Raw genomic sequence first — 25,072 nt, 5'->3', positions numbered from 1 at the left:
GTGTATCCTACCTTCCAACCAATGACTGCTGGGATAGGCGCCAGCTCCCCCTGTAACCCAGAAGGATGAGTGGTTTGTGTGTGTGTGTGTGTATATCTCACTTTTTAGATAAAGGTGTAATTGAACAGTATAGCAAAACAAAAGTTATAACTCATGACATCCAAGGGTTCAGTTTATATAATCTTATTCCTTAAATCTAAGTTTTTAACGTGTGCTGTAGACAAATATATACTTCTTAAATGTGTTATTAGCTTTTTTGTGTTACAGAATCTAAGGAAAGAAGTCAGGGAAAGATTTCTATCTGGCAATAATGTTGGATACAGCACTGTAGTTTTATAGCTTCCACATCGTCGCTGTCCAAAGAAAAACATGCATCACCAAAATAGTAACTTTACAGGAGAAGATATAAATATTCTTAACATTTGATGCAAGTTAATGTAAAGAGGTTTTATTCCAAGTGATTTTGTAGAATTTCCACAGGTCCATTCATCATAAGATTTTCCCACAGTATAAAGAGCAGCTGCTGTGTTCAAAAGATGGTAGAAAAATAAAAAAAATGGACAAAATGGATATGCTGAAATGTAAATATTCTTTCATTTTAAGGTATTTTTGTTCTTTATGTTTTATCTATGTGAACACACAAAATGACATTTGAAATGTCAGATTTTAGATTACATAATGTAACGTTAAAAAAATACAGGACAAATAGTTTTGTAAATGTCATAAGATTTATTATGAATAGTCATTATGGTTTTTAATTAATCTAGCATATTTCAACATTACTTTATTACTGTTATTTCTTTTAAACATGGTGGACAATTAGATTTTAATGCAGCCCAAAATGTACAGGCGATATATAACTTAAACTTTCTCCATAGGGAAAATGCAGATTTTTATATATTTATATATAATATCAATGTAGAATGAGGTCTAAATGGTCCCCACCACATCATACAGTATTAAACATGGTCCCAAAAAATTAAGGGGGGGGAGGAGGAAATCAACAATAACCAAAAGTTGCAATCTACATGCAAAACCAGGCAACGGTATAATCATCAAAATACACACACGTATATGTGAATGCGTGCATATACATCACATATTAATATATACACATACATACACAGACATATTAAAAATTAAAGAAAAAAATAAAGAAAAAAACTACTCAGATCAGGCTAATGTTTTTTTGTTTACTGAACACGAAGTACAGCATGTCTCTCTCTCTCTTTCGGTCACCAAATTTAGGGAAAAGATTTCACATCTAAAGTGGACAGAAGCACAAAATTCCGTCTTTCTAATCTAGGTATGTAAACCAAAGCCTCAGACTTGCGTGGTTTTGTAGGAAGCGGGGTTGGAAGTTAAAAGCAGGGCATCACAGTGTTCTGGTTGAAAGTGATAGTACGTAGCAATGAGACACAGTACGTTGCACTACCTTTAGGAGGGTTTCTTATGCTGCACTCGCAACACTAAGTAAAACTTGGGTGAGAGTTTTGATAGAGAAGCGATTACTGCGAGTATTAACTAGCCTAACTGTGGAAGGTACCATAGGGAAGCAACAGAAGTGTGACATGAATAAGTTGAGACATACATGAGTGGGTTTACAAGTTATTAACCCAAAGTGGAAGATAAATTAAAATTAAAAAATGATTTTCACGAAGTCTAAACGTTCATACATACAAAACCACCTTTTCAAAGTATACAAACACACCAAAGAACTAAAAAGAAAAAAAAAAAAACACATAAACATGACCATGCAACAGGTGGATATTCTGCAAAGAAGATAAAGACATACACCCTACATATATACTGACATCCATACGACTGCTAGAACTACTACGACGACATCGGATTGCTTCTCTGTGTGAGTCAGTGTCCATTAGAAGACTTGGTTTTGGAAAACAGACTGAGTTCAGTGGTTTATCACATCGGTACTGTATGTATGCATGTGATACACTGATAACAACTGATACTAAAGTGATAACACAAATGTTATAATCACTAGAATGTAAGAAATTCTTAGCACAGGATTAAGTTTGTGGTTATAAATGCCCAAATGTATCTTTTCCTGAATGCTTTGAATGTTCCCAAAGCTCTTCCTGTTGCTGACTTTTTTTATTTCATTCTACAGACAGTGTATATCTGAAGTGCAGCAACTGGTTGCAAATGATCACCATCTGCAAATGACATTGATTAAAAAAAGGACATGTAATCCTTCTGAAAATTCAGCTCAAACCATGTTTAGGCAGCAGAGGGCGCCATTGGACTAAGACCAGGGGCTAGGCACTTGTATATGTATATATTTTTATTTTATGTATATATGATCTGTTTACCCAGTTTAAGGTCTGTTATTACTAAGATTTTCTGCAATAATAACAAGACAAATGCAAGCCAAACAATCCATTTTGCCACAAATCTCTGGTCTCTGCTGTTTTTCTTGTTTGTTGGTTGTTTTTTTTTGACATTTTTGTCATTTTTTTGGTGACTGGACGAGAAAGTCTGATGCCTGAGAAGTTTAAGTATGTTAGTTGATCTGAGGAGAAGGAAGAAAGGACGGAGAGGCGGAGGAAAAGATGCCTTGTTTTGAGTACTCCATTTGCTCATTAAGAACCAACATCCAGGGGTTTCATGATTTTTAGGCTTTGTAAGTGCATTAAACATTTGCATTCAAGTCCCCTTCTGTTACAGCTCCGCACTTAATGGAGCAGTGCAGTCACAAATGCTAATGTTGTTAAAATGAATGAAAGTAAACAGCAACTAACTAGCAATATGTGAATTAATTTAATTGGTGGCTAGAAGTAAATTGTTAGCCAAATTTGCATGTTTGGTTGAGCTACTCCTTTAAAGCAATAGCTCAGTCAGAAATACTAAAGGCTGCTAACAGTAAATAAAAGTGAACTGCCGTCAATCAGCATTATGTAAATTATGTCACCCTAATTCTGTCTACTGGCTTCCGTTCATTGTTAGCTACATTAGCATGTTTGGTTGAGCTACTCTTACATTTTGTAGTCACGCACAAGAAGTTCTGTTTGCTGACTGTCAGTACTGTCATGAGGAACATCCAGATGTTCATCATGGCCTGCAAGAGATGTCATGCAACCCAAAACAGCAACATTTCACACAGTTCATTTTCTCCTGCTCTGCCTCAGGCTAGCTTAAGTGTGCTGACAGGAAAAGGCGGCACGGTCACCATAGTCACTGGGTTGAGCACCGTCTGCCCCACTAAACCTGTGTGATGGTGGGCCACCACCGCCGTGGGTTTCCCCACCACCGCCCCTTGCTGACCTGCTGCCGCTGACGTGCCATTGACTTGGCCGTGGGTCTGGGGGTGGTGGGCCAGCGTGTGTGTAATGTGACCCACCATGGCGGGCTGGGAGACAGCCACAGGCTGCGGGTAGAGGTGGGCCACAGGGTGCACGGTGATGTGTCCGATAGGCTGGCCGCCGCCACCGGAGGGCGCTATGTGGGCCAGGTGCTTAGAGGCGGCCGGAAGCACGTGGTTGACGGCCTGGATGACGGAGGCATGCGAAACAGAGGCGTGAGCGATGACGGTGGGCTGAAGGGGTGGAGCCGGGGCAATGGCTTGAGGGGTCACCGCGGCGGCCTGGGGCTGGGACAGGGTGGCCGAGGCAGGGGCTGAGGGCTTGTGCTGAACAGAGATGTGCGAGGGGAGAATGGAGGAGGGCAGATGAGCAGGTAGGGAGGGGCGGGGCTCGGATGGAGCCGGCTGGGGTCGGGCGGCTGAGGGGCGGGGGGAGGAAAGAACGTCATCCTCTGCTTCCTGGTCAAAGTTGTCTTCACCTTCTGTAGAGGGAAGAAAAAACTTCTTAGTAACATAATGACTCAAGTGTTCATGTATGTCCACCATTTGTCTTTAGCCTGTCATGACAATTGTGTCAAGAGCTGAGCATTAAAAATTCAATACCTTTCTGGTACTGACTGAACTACTTCAATACCACCAAGTATCGAAGAACTCTTTCATTCAATACCAAATTTCAGTGTCTAAATTACATTCTTTATGTATTTTATTTATGTCAGTGCTTGTAGATACATTGCGCCCACTTCTGTACACTTTGTTTGTAAGCCACACCCATGTATTGCCTGTAATTTAAAGTATCGCAAAAATTACTGTTCAGGAACCAGTTTCGATATAAAGGCATCATTACTGATATTGAATAATACCTAATTGTGTCATAATAATTTTTCATGATGAGACAATGAATAATGCAGCACAGTAGGGCTGCACAATCAGTCATTATTAATCGCTATTGTGACATTTGCCTTTGCAATACTTTTACCTCTGAAGGCTGCAATATACAAATTTCTGGTCAATTTTTTTTACTCTCTGTGCTATGAGCATCTTGACTAGTCACAGGTCTAGATGAGTGTTTCTGTGGATGTTTTATTGCAATCTGTGGATGGATCTTATTATGCAAGGCACATTGCAACTACTATATGCAGCAGTATGACCACAGTACTAAGATTTTCTTCATGTTGTATAGCACTAGAGAACATTATTATTTCTTTAGTATAAATATGAGGACAATCACCAAACAACTGCAACAACTATCTTATGTTAGGTTATTATCTTAAGATAAATACAAAGCAACATCTGTATTTGTATTTGTATATAGGGGCATGTATATCTCATCGCTGTCATAAGAAAACCTTGTAAACTCTTTTTTCTATGATTGTTGTTTTTATATGCTTTATTTTTATACACTATTTAAAAACACCAGCTGCTGTTTACATTTTGTGAACACTTCCTGACAACTGAACCAACAGAAAATCTGAAAAACAAGTCTTTTTAAATTAAGTTTCATTGTATATTATATAGATGCCAAATTAAAATCTTTTCGGTTTCAGAGGGTAAGTAGTTTGCAATACACTGCAACACCTCTAGCTTGTCAGTACCTGATGCTGTAGACGTGGAGGCCTGGTCGTCCTCAGGCTGGACAGTCTGGCGGAGGATGCGGTCAATCTCCATGATGTCCATGCACTGGCTCAGCTCATTCTTCAGCTCAGCCAGTCTCTGCTGGGTGGCGATCTTCTCTCTCGCCAGCCGCTCCATCTCATGCTCGTACTCCTTCTCCTTCCGCTTTAGCGTCTGCATCAAACACAGATCAAAACAACATTTTATTTTACACATACTCAACATTATAAGGTGAATTTCACATTACGCATATTCCTCTCTTCCTTGGTTTCAGGTCCACATTTCTGTTCTCTCTAAGGTTTGGCACTTTTTCTGTAGAGGTCTAAACTGTTAGTGATGGTTAGTGCTTCTATTATTTATCCTCTTTGCGCTCTCTCTCCCTCCTCTCAGTAGTCTATCTGCTATTGCTGTCTATTTACGCAAAATCCCCCTGTACGCTCCGTCTTCTCCCATCTTCAACAGCAAAGGGGGCGTGGCCTACTGTGAGTGAATTAACAGCCTTCTCTTTCACCCAATAAGCTATCGCCTGAAGAAAACCTGTCTGACCACTTCTGCAGGACAGTTCCGCATTACTCTCGCAGCTGACAGTCAGCAAGCCATAATAAGCGCCAGCTCATGTCGGTGGGTGTGTCTTTTCTATGCAGTTCATGTCATAACCTCTTTATTACTGTTCTAACTTGGCTGTAAAAATTAAAAGCACCATAGACTGTCAATGAGGAAAGACAGAAAGAGCAAGAGGAAGAGAGGAAGTGTCACACAGGCAAATGGTCTGCTGACCCACTTTTACTCTTGGTCAGCTGACAGTGGAACACAAACAGGCAAGAGGAGCATTTGAATAAAAGAGTTAGTAGTGCTATGGCATGTATTCATCAGCTCCTCCCATTAATAATCACAGGGATTGCTAGTCTTTAGGAAACGCCTCTACAGGAGTACAGAAAACACAAAACAAACATATTATTTAAGTTTTTTTTTTCAAATAGATCTATATACATTACTGTGCAAAAGTCAGAAACTAACCTTCATTTATTACATTTCCTGTGAAAATGGGCATTAAGCACAAGTTATTATATTTTTCAAGGGCCTGTCTGAGGAGATTAGATATGATAGTCCACCTGCATAAGGAAAATGAAAGTCAAAAGTGAAAAAAACTAGAGTTCTTCAAAACTGGAGTTCAAAAATTATTAAAAGATATAGAAAAAAATTGCACTGAAAACAATAACCAAAACTGTCACCATCAGACTACTACTGTACTTAAAGCTTTCATCTCTGAGAGGGAGGAGAAAATCAAGCTCCACTCTTGCTTCAGATCTGAAAAAATCCATGTGTTTCTGTCCATCCTTCCACTGTGAGGAGATAATCAACACTATGAGTCTGAAAGGATCTGTAGCTATCAAGAAACCAATACTGAGAAAAGGAAATAGACAAAAAAGAAAAAACCTGCAAATCAAACAAAGAAGCTGTGAGTGTTCTCAAAACAATGGACTGACCAGACCTCAACGTCACTGAATGTGTTTGGGAAAATGCAACCAACTTCTAAGACTGAACTTTGGAAGTGTGTAAAATCATCCCTGCAGATTTTTTTTTTTAACTGAAAGTCTCCCAAAAAATGGAAGCTGTAATAAAGGTAATGGGTGGACACACTAAACACTGAAAATGTTTATATTATATTCAGTTACTGAGGCTTCTGTGTTATTTTTGTAAAAAAATGTGTTTTTTCCTGACACTAAAGAATTGACCTGCATTTAATGGTTGTTTCAACTGTAACTTTAATGAATTAAGTTCTCTTACTTTTTGACAGATCATGATTGGCTCTGGGTTGAAAGAATTTCATCCTGATCATGATAAGACAAGAACAGCATAAGGGCTATGTAAAGTATTGTTGATTTATTTATATCAGCCTCTGCAATAAGGATATCATAGGAACTGTGATGCATAAGTAATTCCTTTAACCAGTCGCGATGTCTTTAACTGTGTGCCATGACAGAACACAATCACCGTTCTAGAGGAGGTAACAGTTTTGGTTTAAACAATGCAGGCCGATCTTTAATCATGACTACCAGTGCTTTTTTAATATTTCAAGGCGTATAGTAATTGCTGTATGTTTCAGTGTAAATCCCAATGCTGTTATTTTGTCAATACTGTGCGGCTCTAGACAGCAGACAAAGTAATAAATAAGAAATAAGGAGAGAGAACAAAGCATATTAATAGAAGAATCTTTTTTAAAAAAATGAATATGGTCACATGCTTTCAGCAAAAGACACTCTGTCCTGAGAAAAGCTGTTTAACCAGCACACCCCCCCACCCTCCACCACCCCCTAAATCTGCCAGAACTCAGTGCACGTGATGGCCCAAACACACTCCTATCAGCCTGCTTCCTCCTCCGCCCCCTACTACTGCTCTCTCTGCCAAAGCAACTGGCTGACGACACGACCGTTTTGGCACCAAATGAGCAAGAGTCCTACTGGGTTACCGTGGGTTGCTATGCATGTGTGAGAGTGTGTATGTGTGTGCAGAGAGAGGGAGGGCGAGAGGAAGGTAGAAAGGAGGGGAGACAGACACAGAGCGTAAGGGAAGACAGAGTAGAGGAGGGAAAAAAAAAAGCTAAAAAGAGAAAGAAACCATGCAGAGAGAGAGAGAGAATGAGTAATGTTATAGTACTGAAGAGAGGCATTCATGTGCCTCTGTATGGTTATATAACAGATTTTAAGGGAATATGAATGTATCTGGACAGCGCAGCCCGTTTGAGAGCACACAGTGCGTCTGCCCTTGTGAAGCTTGATCCAGGATTAGCGAGATTGGGCTGTCTGGCCAGTAGGTCTGCCTTAAGCCTCTTCACACAGCAACTCAACATGAGAGGCACGCACACGCTCACACAAACCAACCCTTCTTATTATGCCAAACAACACATTCCATTAAAATAATAAAAGGTTGCAATCAACAAATTAATGATCGCTGATGGCTGAATACTGAATACACTGTCCTTAATGTATTCGGTAGCATATTCCATTACAATACATGAAAAAGTAACATTCAGTCACACTGAATACTGAATACATTGTAATATTTTATTTCACACTGTTACTGTTTGGCAGTTCTTCTTGCAATGCTTCTGTTAACATGTTTCATAAAACATTCATTAGTCATCTTAATGAAGCTACAAAATTCTCAGTATTTTTTTGGCTCTTGTTGCCTGCTTCAGGCCTCTGCTGCTCCCATAATCCCACTGCCATCTCATGAACTAAGCAAATGATTCACCATATCCCAATTACAAAATCTACTGAATAGACTGTTCAGTTCCAGTATGCCTTACAAGCATTTACTGACTCTGAGATTAAAAACTGGCTAATCACATTGATTTATCAGTCCACTCAGGCTTCAGCAGGAACTTCAGTGTTTGTACAGAAGTTGTTCTTTACGTTCTTTAGAAAACTCAAAAACAACTTCTTTACATGCCAAGCACTGCTTCCAAAATAGTTCAACAAGCACGAATGTTTCTTTGAAAGATGGTATATATTTTGGGTAAATATTCTAAAAGTATTCAAATATGCTTAAAATATGTCAGTGTTTAAGCTAAACCTACAGTCAGTGAAAGTAAACCACCATTAGCTTGGTGCTGGGTAGGTAACAAGACTACATAAACGTGAATGTTTATACGTTATACAATGAAACTAAAATGAGCAGCCAGTCCACAATATGATAGAAAGTACCCTAGGCTTTATTTTGTTAGTATTTTGGTCATCAGAGCATATTCAGAGCTCCCATGTGTCTATGTTTAATAACAATATTCTCATTAGTAATAGGACATTCAAACACTGACTGTTTAAAAATTCTGACATTCCAGCAGCAAAAAAGGTAAACTTGTGTAGCTGGCATGGACAAACGAGGCTGTTCTCTATGTGAGTCCTCCGAGAGTGCCATTTGCTTGCTTTGCTCTCTTTTATTTCTCTCCTCGTGCACCGATTCCAGCTCTCTCCCTCACGGCGGACAGCCAGCACCAAAGTAAAATGCTCAATCGGCCAAACCAGCACTGACGAGGACCGACTAGAGGCAATGGTTGGCCACAGATTTTAATGTTATCTTGGTGTGTCTGCTCAGTTTATCTAATGCAGTGGTTCTCAATCCTGATGTTGCAGTACCAATATAGATAACAAGTACACATATACATAACTCTGTCAGCCATGCAAGATACTCTAGAATGTCCTAACAGTTAGTAGACTGCTTATAGAGACAGAGCACAGGACTAGGCCCATTTTCAAAACAAGACCACACAGTGTCATGCATATGAAACACAATTCTGACATAGAAGCCCTTACGCTCTGACAACTGAGCTCAAGGACATTAATTTGGGTTGAATTTTGGAAGGCTTCATCTGAACACTTCATTTAAGCTAAGCCAGGCCTCCTTCATAACATGTGGAAGTTGTTCTGGTTTCAACAGCAGTCTAATGGAAGTGGCTGCTGGATCACACATTTAATTACTTACTTTCCTCTGGGCCTGAAAGTAAAACCTTATGTTTTGCCTTCTCTTGCAACTGACAAACAAGAAAGGGGCATAAGGGGAAAACTTTGTACATTTCTGTAAATTTCTTATATGCTTTCTCAGTCAATTTTGCTTTTAAAAGATGATGTGCAGGGAGTAATGTGAGGTTCCCTGATCTGTGGTGACCAAATCCAGTACTGGAAAACACATCATGCAGTGCTGTGGTCTGGATTTGGACACTCCACATCATATAATTTGCTCTGTACTGTAACTGACCACAAGACAATGTGAGCTGTCATCAACACCAGTGGAACAGCTTACTCCTAATTTATATCATGTCATGCTATGTTGTCCAAAAATGGGTGCTTGCTTTTGTCAGAAATTCTTATTATTTAAGCATAAAGTCAGAAATGCTTCTACAAGCCGAATCGCCATTAGTTGAACATAGTTTAGTGCTTTATGTTTTGAGCTTCAGTGGAAACATCAATATACTAAACATTCTCAGTACTGAGCTACGGGATGGATTTTTGAGGAAACTCTAAAAGCCCCTCTACTGGGCAACATTTTGACTCGTTTTCAGCAACTTTCATTTTCTACCTCCTGAGCTGAGGTAGGGAAGCTATTCTACACTGATTTTGCTAAATACGAAGCAATACAGTTTGATGATTGTCACAGCATGAACACTGGCCGTCACGTGGTGATTACGTTTTTAATTATACTTCTCATTTGCACAGTGCTTGTCAGAGTACAGTTTTAACCCCAAGAGAATCACCTGCTGGCTCTCGTGCAGAACACAAGAGTCAACACTACACAATCTCATGCAGTATGATAGGAGTTTTTGCTATGGGCATCATGAAGTAGTGGGTAGTGTGACTAACTGACCCTCTTCACCAAAACCCCCAGAACACAAAGACTTAAGCACAGGTATGAGCACAGACCACATGTAGATCACAGGCCACATGATGCCCAGACCAACCCAGCTAGCACTTTTTTGGAGATATAAGGTTTTGTTTGAAACAGTGATGATATAACTTGTTAACCATTTGCCTCACTGAGAGATTTGGCAGTGAAATTTGTTATATATATGTCACACTGGTCACAGTTTGATCCGAGATGGCCGACGCTGATGCACAGACAGGATGTGAGCATGTATCACGGTTGTTGGGCTGCGTCAGGTGGCCTCACGCTCGCATTTGGACGCGTCAGCTTTGGCACGCTCAGCCTTTTGTCTTCAAGCTAGCGACCAGACAGCATCATTGAGTCCCACGGGACATCACCACGGCAACAGCTGGAACCCGGCACAGTCTCCCTGGCAACGGAACAGAAAAGGAGCAGCGTGGCGACGGGGGAAGGCGGAACTGTACGTGTGCGGCTAATGTGATTGGATTACACGACCTCCGGCGTGTTCCACACTCTGACGCTTCCCCTCCCCTTTCACTTTTTAATACACTCCCTCCATCCTCTCCACTCTTCCCATGTAATTACAGTCTCCCCCTTGTGTTCTCCCCGTCTTTCACCACAGAGATAAAAGATTTGTCCTTGGTGACAACAAATTCAGCGCTCCTATAAACAAAGAGATATGAGGAGGCAGCTACATGTTAACAATGCTGGGATGATCATCTAAACAATATGGTTAAGTGCTGCTGAGAGTTCACGCTCAGGCTGAGTCTAACCATAAGAACGGCAGATATGAAAGCTACTTTAGTCAATTATTTCCCAGCTAATCAACTGATCCATGGTGTGAGCAGATGGTTGAACTGCAACAAGGAGAACTGGGATTATTATATCAACAGTAAATGTTCTCTTGCAAAACAGCACAGCCAGGGACTCCCCGCTGTTCACTGACCACCAGTCATGCCCTGCACCATCTCCTTGGTAACACAGATTCATACAAGGGTAGTCGGGGAAAGAGCACACCGCAGATCGAGTTGGCCAATGAGGGAGGGGTGTGTGAAGAAACAATCTTAGCAAATGAATGAGAACTTAAAATAGCACTAGCATTCGCTAAAATACAGAAGTGCCATTATCTTTTTTTCTTTTGGGGTTCATCGGCCTTTGCCGTCTCTTGCATGCACGCTTTCACTCTCTCCCTAACAAGGCTGCAGCTTTCAGTCAACGCGCCAGTAAGCATGTGCAACAGCGGCACGGTGTGTACCAAGGTCTGGCACGCTCACAGCAAGAGGCGAGGCGGGAGGGAGAGAGAGAGGGAGGGAAAAAGAGGGAAGGAGGGAGGGGCGGAGCTTGTCTAGAGCATAGGCTGACGTCAACGGACTCGCGCTCACCATGTGCTCATGCCTCACGTGGACTGGGGAGCAGGCAGAGAGCGCGCAAGGGAGGGGCTGTGGAGAGAGAGAGCGTGCAAGAGAGGGAGGAGAGCAGTAGAATCTCAGGCTCAGTGCTAGTAGAGGAGAATGTAATGTAATTACATGCAATTGTGTCGGTGCGTGGCCTAAATTCCCTGGCCTACGAATGCTTTTTTTTCCCTTGTATATTACATATTATTGATAAACTAACTTTAAAATATCATATAAACGCTTAGATTTGGAATTAAGTTAAACAAAATATTATTAGCATTACTTTTAAAATCAGTATTTTTTTAGATGCTTATGTAAGCCTATTTTTGTAGATTATTTGTGGCTTATTATTCTGGGATGTACCTTCACTTTTGATAAGAACAATTTTAACAACCAAACTAAACCTGAAATAGTTTTATTGTGCAAAATAGTAAAAACAAAACTGAACAATATATAGGTAAAAACAGTTGTTTCACATCTGATATTCTACAAAACTGAAGGTGGCTTTTCATTTGGCAGCTTTTTTCTGTCCTGTTTCTGTTTCTACTAAGTAGTGCAGCAGTTATATTCTGGCACCTGTACAGTTGCTTGAATGTTATTGCTGCACTATTTAAGGTGGAACAAAAAGAAAGCAATTTCTTACAAAGTCATTTGTCCCGTTCACTCGTCCCTCTGACCATCAGACACTGCTGAAAACGTTAGCATGGTGTGCATTGTTTATATGCAGCGTTATCATAGCTTATTTGTGGCATACTGATATAACCGTTCTGACTGGTATAGCAGCCACTACTAGAGTCAAGTTTAAAGAACATGCACTGTGTAAGAGTCCATGAAAAAAATGTCTACCCATCAACACCTGTATCGCGCTCCGACTTCTACGTTACATCCCGTTATTATCATCATTCAGTACAATCTCCACAGAAATACTAGGATTAACACAAGCTCCATCAGCTCAAAGAAGAAGACAACTAAAGGTGCAAAAAAAGGGAGAAAGAAGGACGGCCTGATAAACATAATGACTAAGCAAGGTCTCCCTGTGAGGATCGAAGCAGACCACTGTGGCATATGCCTATGACACTATTCTGCCAATACTGCTTTGGCTGTGTGAGAGTGCGTGGGTTGAAGAGGAAGGGAGAGAGAGAAAGGGAGGGAGGGTGAGAGAGAGAGAGAGAGAGAGAGAGAGAGAGAGAGAGAGAGAGAGAGAGAGAGAGAGAGAGAGAGAGAGAGAGAGAGAGAGAGAGAGAGAGAGCGCACAAGTGAAAGTAGCTTAAAAATCACAATCCTGTGTCTGACTCAAAAAAAAAAAAAAGCTTGTGTACACATATCACTTTCTAAATGTTCATTTTATTTTGCTGCCCTCAACCACTTCACCACTTTTAACAATGTTTGGTTTAATGTAACCAAAACAGTCATGGTACATTTCTACACAAATATTTTCCAAACTCCCTTTATTTCTTGGAATTTAATACCAGTATATGTAAATTAGCTCTGTTCTGACTGGCTGCCCTATTTTGTGCCTCATTCAAAAAGCTGCCCAGGCTGAAAAACTTTGTAACTTCAGCAAAAATGGGCAGATCTAAACTACTGTAGGCTGAACATGCGCATAAATATAAATGCACTGGTTTTTGTGACATCACAGAAACAATGAAGTCAAAACAGGCGGTTTCTGTAACTGAGAGTCAATCCATGGACCACCCGGGGAGAGAACAGCACGTCTTGATACCTAAACAGAATTTGCATACTACATCAGACTAACTTATTTCAAAATGTGAGGAAAGTTCGGTTTTCCATGACATGGGCCCTTCAACATTTTTTCTTTTTCCCCCTATCTATCACATCTGAATTTCAATTCAGACAATTCAGGTCAGTCGTGCACCTTTCGCCAGCAATCTGACCCTCAATCACCATCTCACTCACTGTTTTAAACATTAACCTTTACAACAACAACCTCCTTAATCCAATCGCGTCCAAGCCGGTGTCGCTTTAAATGGGACGAGATCAGAGTTCCACAAAAACACAATATCCACTACTCTCACCCCAAGGGCATTAAGTGCATTAAAAAAAGTCGTGGAAATCTGCTACCTCACACACATTTCGGGCCAGCACAGCAAACTGAGAGCGGCTTCAATATCGCAGTACTAAACCCTCACTCAGCTCCTTCTTTTGTCACCATCCCCACCTTCTTTAACACCTGAATCACAGCCTATTGGCACTAAGTAGGTCTTTTCCCTGTTGTGTGACAGCATCTCCAAACTGAGAAGGCATAATCATGTTCCTTAAGGGGTAGGCAGTATGACATGCGATTGAGTATATTATGGGTATCACCAATACTTCAACACTGAACAACTACTTATATCATAAAGAGAAAGATTTACACTATTTATAAAGAGCCTGTAAACAACAACAAACAGGGTAACTATACAAATTACGTAGTTATCAGTAGCCGGATATTTGTTAAGTCATGTTATTTATCTTGTTTTATGAATGTATTTGTTACCAGTTGTTTGGTTTTTACCTCCTAACACTCCTTAAATAGTTTATTATAGCAAATGTTTACTTAAACACAACATTTTTAAACATTTAAACTTTTTTTTAGCATTACTGTTTTGCTGCTGCATTTCACTCGTTCCAGCTTGTTAGCAAACTTTAACAAAAATGAAATATTGTGATATAAACTGTGTATCACGAAAATATCAAGTATAGTAATGTTTTTTTGTCCATCCTTATGATCCTCCAATGTGAACAAAAGTTTTCGAAAGCTCCTGGCCACTCAGTGCACTCAGCAGGTCACAGCTCCTACCTGGATGTAGCGCAGGGCGCTTCTAAGCACGCTCAGGTTTGACGTCTTCTTCTCGTCCACGTTGGGGACGTTCCTCTTCAGTGTCTCAAAGCATTCCTTCAGATGTGCTCGTCTTTGGCAGACACACAGAGCAGATCATAAATGATTCATTTGCTCTTTGTTTTGACCAGGCCTTCATGAAATGCGATTTGATGCTTGAGTTAAAGTGGCAGCATTGGAGGGCAGATATCACAGCACAGTATGCTGGCATTATGCAGTGAGAAGGTGCATAAAGATAGCCTCCAAAATCAATCATTCCTATAGCTCACATGTTTATAAATATCTTTCATGTACAAACACTCTGGGTCAAATTCATAAACAGGTACATTGTGGTACAATGTAGGCTGATTATTTTTTTGAGTCCAGATCAAAATCAGGTTAACAGGGAAAACTTCAGTGGAGATTCTTTTGCAGTATCCAATTCTTTCCAGACTTGGTAAACAGTTAAACCTTTGGTTAGATAAACGTGTGATCTACACTGTGTCATAATAATAAAAACAAACAAACAAACAAACAAAAACAATAGAAATGGTCCAAAATTATTTTTAAAAATATGGTTACATTAACTTCCATTACAAGTTAAGAATGTTTTCTATTCCCCTGTAAGTTATCATTTTGGAGATTTTAGTTTTGTAAAATTTTGTTCTGAAAATGATGATTTATAGAACATACATTTAAAGATAAATAAATGTCTACTTACCTGTTCTTTTCCAGCTTATTGTGCACCTCCCTGGTTCCAGCTCTGTTAACAAAAGATTGATTGATTTAGGTTACAACTGGATTGAAATATAAACAAATGAAGGGCAGTACAATCCCTCTTAGGCTTCTCCATTCAGGCATATTTCAAATGCTCATAAAAAAGTCTCCATTTCTGCAATTTGCATCCTACACATTAAGAGCAAGTACAAAGAGTTGTGGCGAAATCTTTCCTAAGAAGAAGCAGAAAAAAATGACTAACCGTTCCTACACTGCCCATCAAGTTTCCTTCGGCTTCTTTGGAAATTTAGCACTGTAACTTTTCAGATGCGTAAAAAAAAAAGCTGTTAAGGTTTGCTAAAATTTTTGCGATTACTTTGGGTATATTTCGCATTACCGAGCTTCATGTTCAAATCATTTCCTTAGTATGAAGAGTAAATTTTGCCTATAACTCTATAACGATTTGACAGGCTTCATATCCAATCTATCGTTAAAAGAAGATAAAACATTTAGCCTGAAATGTGTAAACACTTAAAAAGTGAATACCAACATCCCAACAAGGTATTAAAATGCACAGGGTATGTCATCACTCCTTAAGGACAAAATAAACCTTGTGAGATTTTTGTGTTTAGTTGTCTAGACAGATGCTATTTGTGCAGTTTAATCTGCTCTTCTCCTTTAATCCTGTGCATTTATTTGGTATGTAAGCATGATCTCTAACACTGAAAGCAAAACTTTTGTTGATTTTTATTTAGCAATCTAGAAAACAAGACAACACATGAATAGGAATACGTCCTACATCAATAATGAATGAATGAGCATGCCTGCTCACTTATAAAACATCACAGTACATGCAGCAATAACGGAATACTCATGCATCTTTTACACAGTGACAGACAACACAGTAACACACAGAAAGCTACGATTATACACGCTTATACGTTTCACTGTGGCCTACATGGGCATTCCTGCTCTGGCAGATTTAAACAAGTTAAAGTGGCCAATTTCTTGTAAAGCATCGGTTCAAGGTGTCCTTAAATATTTGACGAGCAGTGTACATTACATAAATACACAGGATAAAATGATGTTCTCACCCTCCAGGTCGCCTCTTCCCCTCTAGACTGCGGGCGTCCTCCAGCGGTGTGCCATTGGTCCGTGCAGGTTGTGTGGCCTGGTTCTGAGCGCTCTGCGGCTGGGCCAGAGCAGGCTGTGGCAGCAGGGCGTGCTGCCCTGGAGCTGGGGCCTGAGTGGTGATGATGGGTGCGGGGTACGGCTGCAGAAGGGCCTGCGGCTGCTGCTTAGGGCTGTTTCCCGACTGGGGCAAGCTGCTGGCCTCTGCCTTAATGTGGCTCAGCAGCTGCCTGTGTTGCTGTTGTGGCTGCTGAGGGGGAGAGTGGGTGTCCTTCCCCGTGGGGCTGAGCAGAGGGGTGGCTGGAGGTGACAGAGCAGTAGCCAGAGGAGTTACCACTGGCATGGGGGAGGCCGTGTGGAGTGCTGGTGTGGCCTGTAGGGGGGGTGCAGCAGGGTTAGCTGAAACCATGGGGATGGGGATGACCGTGATGGGAACCGTCTGGGGGGGGGGAGGGGGCGGAGCCGGCGCAGGGGGATGGTGCTGGTGGTGGTGGCGCTGGGGCTCTGGCCGCGTCTCCTCAGCCCAGGTTACATGGTTGATCTGCACAGCCTGAACCGGTGGGGCGGGCAGCTCAGGCCTCTTCTGCTCAGCCCCTCGGGACAGGAGGGCCTTCTCTCGTCGCTCCTCCTCTTCTATTAGGACACAAAGGACAATGCAGGTATACAACAGATTAATTTCTTTCTGAACCAGTGGTCTACACTGTCATTTTTATATGTGACGCAAGGCTTTATTCAAGAGACAGTACACACCTAGTCTTGCATTTGTTATGTGCTGTGTTACGTAATATTCTGTAGTGCAGCCTCATCAGCAATCATCAACTGACGATTTTGTATAGTTTGTGTTTTTGTTCACTGTCCTCTCACTACAATACCCAGCAAGCACCACCAAAGTACTCAACAAATCCTTACTGCTAGCTAGTGATCAAGAGACTGTGGTGATATTATTGGTATTGGTGATATTGTACTAACCTCATTTCATTTGGTTGCTAAACTTTTTTCTGTGTTAAAGGAATATGTTTAAGAATTAGCCAGCTAGCGAAAAAAAACAAACAGCCTGACCCAAAAGCATTTGTCTACTTTCAAAATTTTCTTCCAAGCTTAATATGCACCATCAGAAGGGGTTTTCTTAGTCTTTAAATAAGGAAATCTTGCATTAGATAGTACTGTGGCACCACTGTAAGAGGACAGCAGGCATGTTTACAACAGATGTAGCAATGGTTACATTTTCATTTTGGCCAAACTGTCCCTTTAACACAAGTAAGTCCTTCCTCTTATGAACCAAACCTATCTTTTTGTGTTGCTCATCCACTAGGCAGAAAGAAGTAAAAGCTGAGTATGACGTCCTTGAAAGTGTGTGAACTGGCTGTAATACTTCAGACTGGAATCGAAGTAATGAGATAAGAGAGTCTACTGCAGACTGAGCCATACTAACTGGTACTGGATGTAGGGGTTCAGGACTGAATTACCATATGGACCTCAATCTGGACGTGAAAAACTGAAAAGTGACTCCAACACTGCCGGAAATCAAACGTGTAGTCATCGCCCGGCATTAAAACAGGTAAAGCAGGTCTGGTTGGCAAACTGCAGCGACAGGTTCCTGGCTTAGCGAGGGAGGGATGAGGGTTGAGAACAGGAATGCATTTCTGTCTCTTTAAGAGAGAAGCCCTGGTAGTGGTCTGGCTCAGTCTCCAGCACTGGAGCCCTGACGTCATTCAGCAGCCTGCAGAAGAAGCAGGGGAATCTGAGGCTGGGCCAGAGCGTCTCGTCTGCGGCCTGGGCAGACTCTTCGATTGGCCGTCTTCTTGTGATTGACAGGTTGAACCACACAGCAGGATTGTACCTGATGCCTCAAGGGTTACTGCTTTTGTTCTTTGGGAGGGAGTTTAACGGGGGGAGGGGAGAGGGGCGTCGCAGATGCCCAAAGAACCTTGCAGTTGATGTCGTCAGCGCTATGAGACACGAGGTGGGATCCAGTGCTGCAGTGTCTACGCTGCTTCTCTCTCCTTGCACAACCACATCCCACTCCGAGTCGCTAATGCAGTCGGCACTGCGAGGCGGCAGTTGCCATGGACGCAGGAAGACCAACAGTCAGGCACATGGGAATCCTTGTCCGTCAAAAAAACGACTGCAGTGTGGTGCCCACTCAAAAGACACCTCCCTCTCTCTAGCAGTCAGCGGTTAGGACAGAACAAGCTTTACAAGCACGCTGAGCAAAGGGAATGCACGCTGAAATACAAACGCAGCCTCTCACGTGTGAAAAGAACTGAACACAGACGCTGTAGTTAGGCTACACTAGTGGTTTCCAATCCTGGTATAGTCTGCCCTTCATGTTTCGTAGGGATGAACACTGCTATGAAAATCATAGCATTTTGCTTAAAACACTGAAACATCTGTTTTTTACTCGGTTTGGTGCTTTTGTAACTCTCAACAAATAAGTTCTAGTTCTATGTAGTGCAAATCCAAGCGAATACAGTCCAAGTTTCTATATTTTATAAATGTTTATCGGCAATAGCAGCAATAAAAAAAAAAAATATATCACATATCAGTATCTGCCCCCAATTCCCATGTAGATGCCACCCTAATATTTTGGTGTTTTCCTGCCGTAACAGGATGGGGAGTTCTTCATAAATAAGACTTTTTCAGTAAAGCTGGAGAACTGGAGCCCAAAGTGAGAAGGGCTTCTTTACATTTGTTAAAAACTGTTCCCTCTCCTCTTACTCTGCAAACTTGACTTTTTACTTACAACCCTGATCCTACTGATCAGCTGATTAACAAGCCCTTCTCAGGAATGTCTTCTTAATTCAGGTTGGCCTACACTTTCCAGATGCACTTCAACCAGGAACAGATTCCACATAAGACTCCTAGATTCACTTGAACTGGCAAATAAAGCAACGTCATTGAACAAACATTCACTCTCACGTGGGGCCTCGCTGAGAACCATTACACAGCTGTATGTACAGCCACCGTATCGTGCCAACGAGAGCATGGCCCAGTTTGGAGTTTCCATTAGAGACTTTCCCGTGAAGGAGACTACAATACGCAGTTAGCAGATGGACAGCACTGTGGTCAGAGGGACAAAACACTCAAGAGGTGAACACGGCTCTCGATGGCCATGTGTTTCTGGCACAGTGGTGCCTGGTCTCCTGACATAGATTACATAGCCTGTTGTGAGTCAGGGAAAAAATGTGCCAACAGGATGCAGCCATTTAAACTCCCTCTCTCCATTCCTCCCTTCTTCTCCAGAGCACATGCAATTACTCACACATGCAGAGCGCACCGAACAAAGCAGGAACCCACGCAAAGCTTTTACAGGCCTAGCTGCACGTAGATGCTCCGAGTCAGTCTACTGCTAAAACCCTCACAATAGCATTTACAGTTCAAATAAAAAAAGGAGGACAGCAGCCAATGCAACGTAATGAGCATAATGCAGTGCAAAGATAAACACTGTGGTGAGCTAATATATGTTTCATTTTGATGATGTTTACTGCTATGTGGATGCTTTTAATAGAGGCCAGTTGGACCAAAATAGAGAACAATCTGATTAGGGCTGTCAGGATTATGAAATTTTAGCTGATGATCAAATGTCATATCAATAATTGTGAGTTTAACTGTCTTTACTTTTAAATTATATGCCAAAAGTTGGCTTATTAGTCAGGTGTTTCCCAGCTATGTTAGGTCCCAGCTATGTTGTGTTAACTAGGTGGCTAACACAGGTAGTACTATCGAATAGGTACACTACACTGTTGGGAGCGCACACACACTCTCGCACAAATGTCTCAGTTACACTGAATCATATGCAGTCAAGCAAACTGCCTTCTTTTGTTTTTATTTACTTGTCCCAACCCACCAAACCTAACTTACATTTTGGTTTGCTGCAGCTTGATATCACTGTGAAATCTAATGTGGAAAATGACTGCAGTCAGTTTAAATAACTGTGATCATCTTTTAGAGCTGTTTCATTAAAAGTTTGATCCAGTTTTTAACTAAAAAGCTATAAGCCGGTTTCCCAGTACATAGATTAAGTCTAAACCTAGACAGAACAAAACAGGATTTGTAACAGTGGAACTCAAAAAACAAAATATGACAATACTAAGACATTTTTTCGATACACAATATATCTCTGTATTTGTTTTTTCTGGGGTATGGCAAGTTGGAACCGACAAAAAACAGAGAGCAGTGCCACATTTAAAAATACCTTCAAAAACTATGAAAACAATGATAAAGGTTTCACACACTGCACTGAAACTAATTCAATTAAACAAGACTAATTATTCTCCCTTTGGAATGAAACAAGCCGTTGGTCAGAGTACTTCAAGTACTTTAAAGATTCCCTCAATCCTGAGTCTAATATGGGAGACAAAGTGCCTTTTGAGGTATTCTGCACCGATAAGCAGGATAGGAAAAAAATGCTTGCTAAATCGCTACATTGAACAAAATCGCTTACATGTTGGCCTTGAAACAATCAGCTAAACGCCTCAAGGCTCCGAAGCAAACACACTGTACAGGAAGGGACCACAATGTAAGTAAGCTGCACAAGATAATTTCCAACTAATATGATAAAGAATAAGTTACTTAACTGAAATAAAGTCTGCTTCATGACATTGTAAGTGTCAATCTATAACTACATTCCCAACTGCGAGGCTTATCTTCGGTTGATAATATCACAAGGCAATGTGTGACACAGACCAGTACGTAATCAGTCCTAACTTCATTAACTCGAACTCTTGCTCCTTTTTCTGGGGGGGACAAAGTCCAAACAGCTTCCATGACCAGTTGAAACCTAACCAGGCTTTGTATAAGCTGTACAAAGGCATAAGGCCCTGCGCAAACGTCTCTGCTGGATATACAAACAGGGTCTGCCGACTAGTTCTTAGGCCACCGGGATGGTCACTTTTTATGGGTGGCAAGTTATACACATGCGGTCGTAAGGCAGTGGGACGGTCTGGTCTAGGCACACTCCTTAGACACACCCCGTTTTAGAGTGACGTGACTGGGCTGTTTGGAGCAGAAGGCTGGAGTGCGGTCCCATCTGAGACTGCTCCCAAAATACTCATTCCACGATACTCGACGATGACAGGGATACAGAGAGGATTATTCCAGTTTTGAAGAGAAAAGAAAAGGAAATCAGAGACCTGGTCTGACTAGCACAGCTCTACTCTGACTATGCAGGGGAAAAAATGTACATTATATAACTCCTGCATGGAGAGAGGGAGGAGGTGGGGGGGTGTTGCCCTACTTTCTCCCCCGTTGTGACCCAAAGGAGGAGTAGGAAGGAGGAGGGAAGGTCTGGCGCGCACGTGGCTGCAGGGGGCGGAGCGTCAGCACGCGGTATCCGCCGGGGGCGTGGTCTAGGTGACACGTCACCTCGAGAACGAAACAAAAAAAGCTCCACTCCCCAGATCGCAGCGATAAAAACAGAGTCGAAATAAAAAGCATTCCACGATAAAACAAAGAAAAAGAAGCTACGCAGACATGCGTAGGCTTGCGCTGAAAGGTCAGGAGAGACACAGAGAGAGAGAGCAGGCTGGCCGAGACTCGAAAAGTCAGGAGATTTCTACTCGGCAATGTCATTATGTAAAATAAAGCCTCCGCTCCGTTGCCACCGCCCAACACGCAGTCAGCAACGACGTGCCCTCAACTCACGAGTAGGACAGCGAGCTCGGAAAAAAACATTTCAGCCATTAAATTTAGTCAGGATTTTTTTTTATCTTTGTTGTATCCAAATTGTTTTACGAATGTGAAATAGTCGAAACTGTGGAGACATACTACTGTGTTTAACCACCTCCGCTGTCCAAAAAATGTACAATAAATAAAAAATAAGACGAGGAAGAGTGCGCGCCCTCCATCCAGGAGAAGAAATGCAGCCGCCCACCGCAGCGCGCATAGTAGCGCACTAAATATAGACTGGATTTAACCCGGAAAGCAAGTGAGCGAAATGTGTCCTAATCGCGCAGGCAGGCAGGCAGGCTGGCAGGCTGGTTGCTGCAGCCGCCAGCAGCACTCTTCACACTCCAACACAAAGACTCCAGCCTTCAGCCCGACTCCACTCGCACACACGCTTTCGCTTTTCAACCCTGCATTTCCTCTGCAAACAACTACTCCTACTCCAGCTGAAGTCGGCTTCTCGTTCGAATTTTCCGTTCCACCTTAAATGGTGCAGCAGTTACATTCTGGCGCCTCAGGCATGTTAATAATAACTGCTGCACCATTTAAGGTGGAACGGGAACATTCGAACAAGAAGCCGACTTCAGCCTCGTCCCCTCCGGCGAACTCGCCCGAACAGATGCTCCTGTAATTCATCAGTAGTTTATTGAGTGCGTGTTGTGAAACCCCCTCGCCGGTAAGCCCAGTTCTCCCCCCTCCGCCTTACCACGTGTGATCTGTTGTTGCTGGGCTTGCCACTCCAGATACCTCGCCGCCTCCAGCAGCGTGTCGATACTCATCTCGTACACCGATACAGCGCGGTCTCCCCAAAGGAAATAAAAATGGCGAGCGAGGTCCCCCTTGTCGCGGACGTACGAGCTCGTTCTGTCGTGGTGTAACCCGGCGGGGTCCGAAGACGGTCATAAAATATCCGGAGATCCACACGGAAAAAAACCCTTCAGACACTCATTACTAGACTTGCAACAAGATGGCGATGCGAGTAACAGAAAACACAACAAGTCGAAGGCAGACCGTTGGGGCTCCGCCCACTGTGGCCGTGGCTCCTCCCCGATACTACGAGTGAGCGAAAAGTAGAGCAGAGCGCGCCTCTCCGGAACGGAGCCGGATCAGGAGTTTATAACTCACACAGTCACGTGAAACAAAGTTACAGCGCTGTTATCTTTCGGCAAATATCTTCCAAATGTCGCTTCAGAGCCAAATGTGTACTTCAAAAACGTTTATCCTGTCCAAATGCGGGGTAAGAGTGAGTGACTGAGAGACCGGATCCTGTATTCCAGTCTCCAGGTCTTCGCGGTCGCTCTTCCCTGCAGCATATTTGCATGTAATTAAAACATGTCGATGAGAGCGAGCCAATGAGCGTGGAGAACAACACGGCGTGGTGTCCGTCCACATGGGCGCCCGCTAGGCCGCGAGCGCGGCTCATTTGCATGTCGAGCGCGTGAGCGTGGCCTCGCCGTGCTGGAAGCTGCCAATCATTCTACGCAGCCACGCCCACAACAGCCCAACGGCTAAACCGCTCAGAGATTTCGGAGCGGAGTGAGTAACCCAGTTAGGGACCGGCAGGCCGGCCCAGGCGGTTTGACGTTTTAGTGACTAAAACAGTCAGCGTTGTACTTTTGGCACGACTTATACATTGTTCAAAAGCACCGAGGCTAAAATATATATGAAAGTATGATTAAAAAAAAAAAAAACTGGGAGACATTTTTTTCTTGACGTGGTCTGCCAGGGCACTGACTCTTTACTACTTCGTATCTTGTTGCGTAACCAAAGGGTGCGGTGAGTCCACTGTTAGCGTACAGTGAGTGCTGTGGCTTTTAGACACTGCATCTCTCTCTCTCTCTCTCTCTCTCTCTCTCTCTCTCTCTCTCTCTCTCTCTCTCTAGCACACGCTTGGCTCACAAGTCTGGAATTTCTGAGAGAACACTTTGGCCTGAACGCAGAGCCGGTAACGAAGATTAAGTTCGGTTCGCATTATAATGGCAGTGGTGGTCCCTCAGTTATTAAAGGGGGATTTGACAGATTTTTAAACATTTCTGAATAATTCAACGACTAAGATTTAAACAGTTATTCAGAGATGTTTGGTGCGAAATGCTTGTTTCTAGATAAACTTACCGAGTCAGCATTGTTCACAGTGGTGGTGACAGGAACCAGACATCTGGAGAGTTTAATACCTCTAAGTTACCTTGCTTACAAATATACTCCCCGATGACTGAGGCGTGTTTTACGGTCGTTTTAAGATGAAACCTAGTTTGGTCTAAGCGTTTTTTTGGGATATTGTAGAGGTACCCACAGGGTGTTGTAAGGAAAAAATGCCCCCAAACAAAGTATTTTTTCAGATTTTACACTATTTTACCATTATCAGTGTTGTATATAAAACTCAGAAGACACATGTAGTCGTTTTTAATAGTAAGTAAAATGGCTATATTTGTGTTGTCGACGTCATGACCCCTGGTTCCCATCACCACCGCTGTAAAGAAGATAGAAATCAGTAGAACTTTCCCTATAATTTTGTGATTTATTTTTTAGAGTAACTCTGTATCATTAGTGAAAATCTATATTCATAAATGTATTTTAACCAAATACTTTTATTCAGAAGTGATTATTGACTGTATTTATAAATGAAAACAGTTTAATTTAAAGTGTGATACTTGTTTGATGTCTATGTTTGAATCCTAAAATCCTAAAAAAATAATGTAACTGAATTGGGGTCAGTTAAAGATGTATAATTCTCATAGCTTCTTAGTTTTCTTGCTGCTGGTCACACAGACTGCCACAACTAATATTATTCAGCAAAAAGGTGTTTGTGTACCTGTTTTTATTAGTAATTACTAGGCCTATTTATTGCAGCGTCATACTTCCTATTATCTCTGCTGACCTCAGTTCCTCGGTTCATTGTTTCAGGTTAGAGATATAGGGCACAGCCTAACAGCCAAGTGGGAATTATGTAAAATGAGCAGCCCATTTCTTCTGATTAGAGCAGTTTGCTTTATGGCATGATGTACCAGCACAGACAGTGTGGCTTAGCAGCCTTAGAGA

At 42.1% G+C, this 25,072-nt stretch overlaps 1 protein-coding gene across 1 annotated transcript; it reads right to left on the bottom strand.

Annotated features, from left to right (window-relative positions):
* Positions 1-709: 709 nt before the first annotated feature.
* Positions 710-23,158, bottom strand: mntb (MAX network transcriptional repressor b). Its single transcript, XM_036587836.1, has 6 exons — positions 22,743-23,158; positions 16,336-17,005; positions 15,246-15,287; positions 14,507-14,618; positions 4,915-5,107; positions 710-3,804 (listed from the first exon to the last, which is right to left on the bottom strand). The coding sequence occupies exons 1-6, from the start codon at positions 22,813-22,815 to the stop codon at positions 3,146-3,148; spliced, it is 1,749 nt and encodes a 582-aa protein (XP_036443729.1). The 5' UTR covers positions 22,816-23,158; the 3' UTR covers positions 710-3,145.
* Positions 23,159-25,072: the final 1,914 nt, after the last annotated feature.

This window comes from Colossoma macropomum, unplaced genomic scaffold, assembly GCF_904425465.1.
Source record: "Colossoma macropomum unplaced genomic scaffold, Colossoma_macropomum, whole genome shotgun sequence".
In the NCBI taxonomy this organism is placed as follows: Eukaryota; Metazoa; Chordata; class Actinopteri; order Characiformes; family Serrasalmidae; genus Colossoma; species Colossoma macropomum.
This window is presented reverse-complemented; position numbering and strand designations above follow the sequence as displayed.

Coding starts and splice junctions, on each gene's coding strand:
- mntb (XM_036587836.1), bottom strand. CDS start 22,815: ATGAGTATCGACACGCTGCTGGAGGCGGCGAGGTATCTGGAGTGGCAA. Junction 14,619..15,245: donor AATAAGCTGGAAAAGAACAG/GTAAGTAGACAT, acceptor TGTCTGCCAAAG/ACGAGCACATCTGAAGGAAT. Junction 5,108..14,506: donor GCGCCCTGCGCTACATCCAG/GTAGGAGCTGTG, acceptor TGTTTGATGCAG/ACGCTAAAGCGGAAGGAGAA.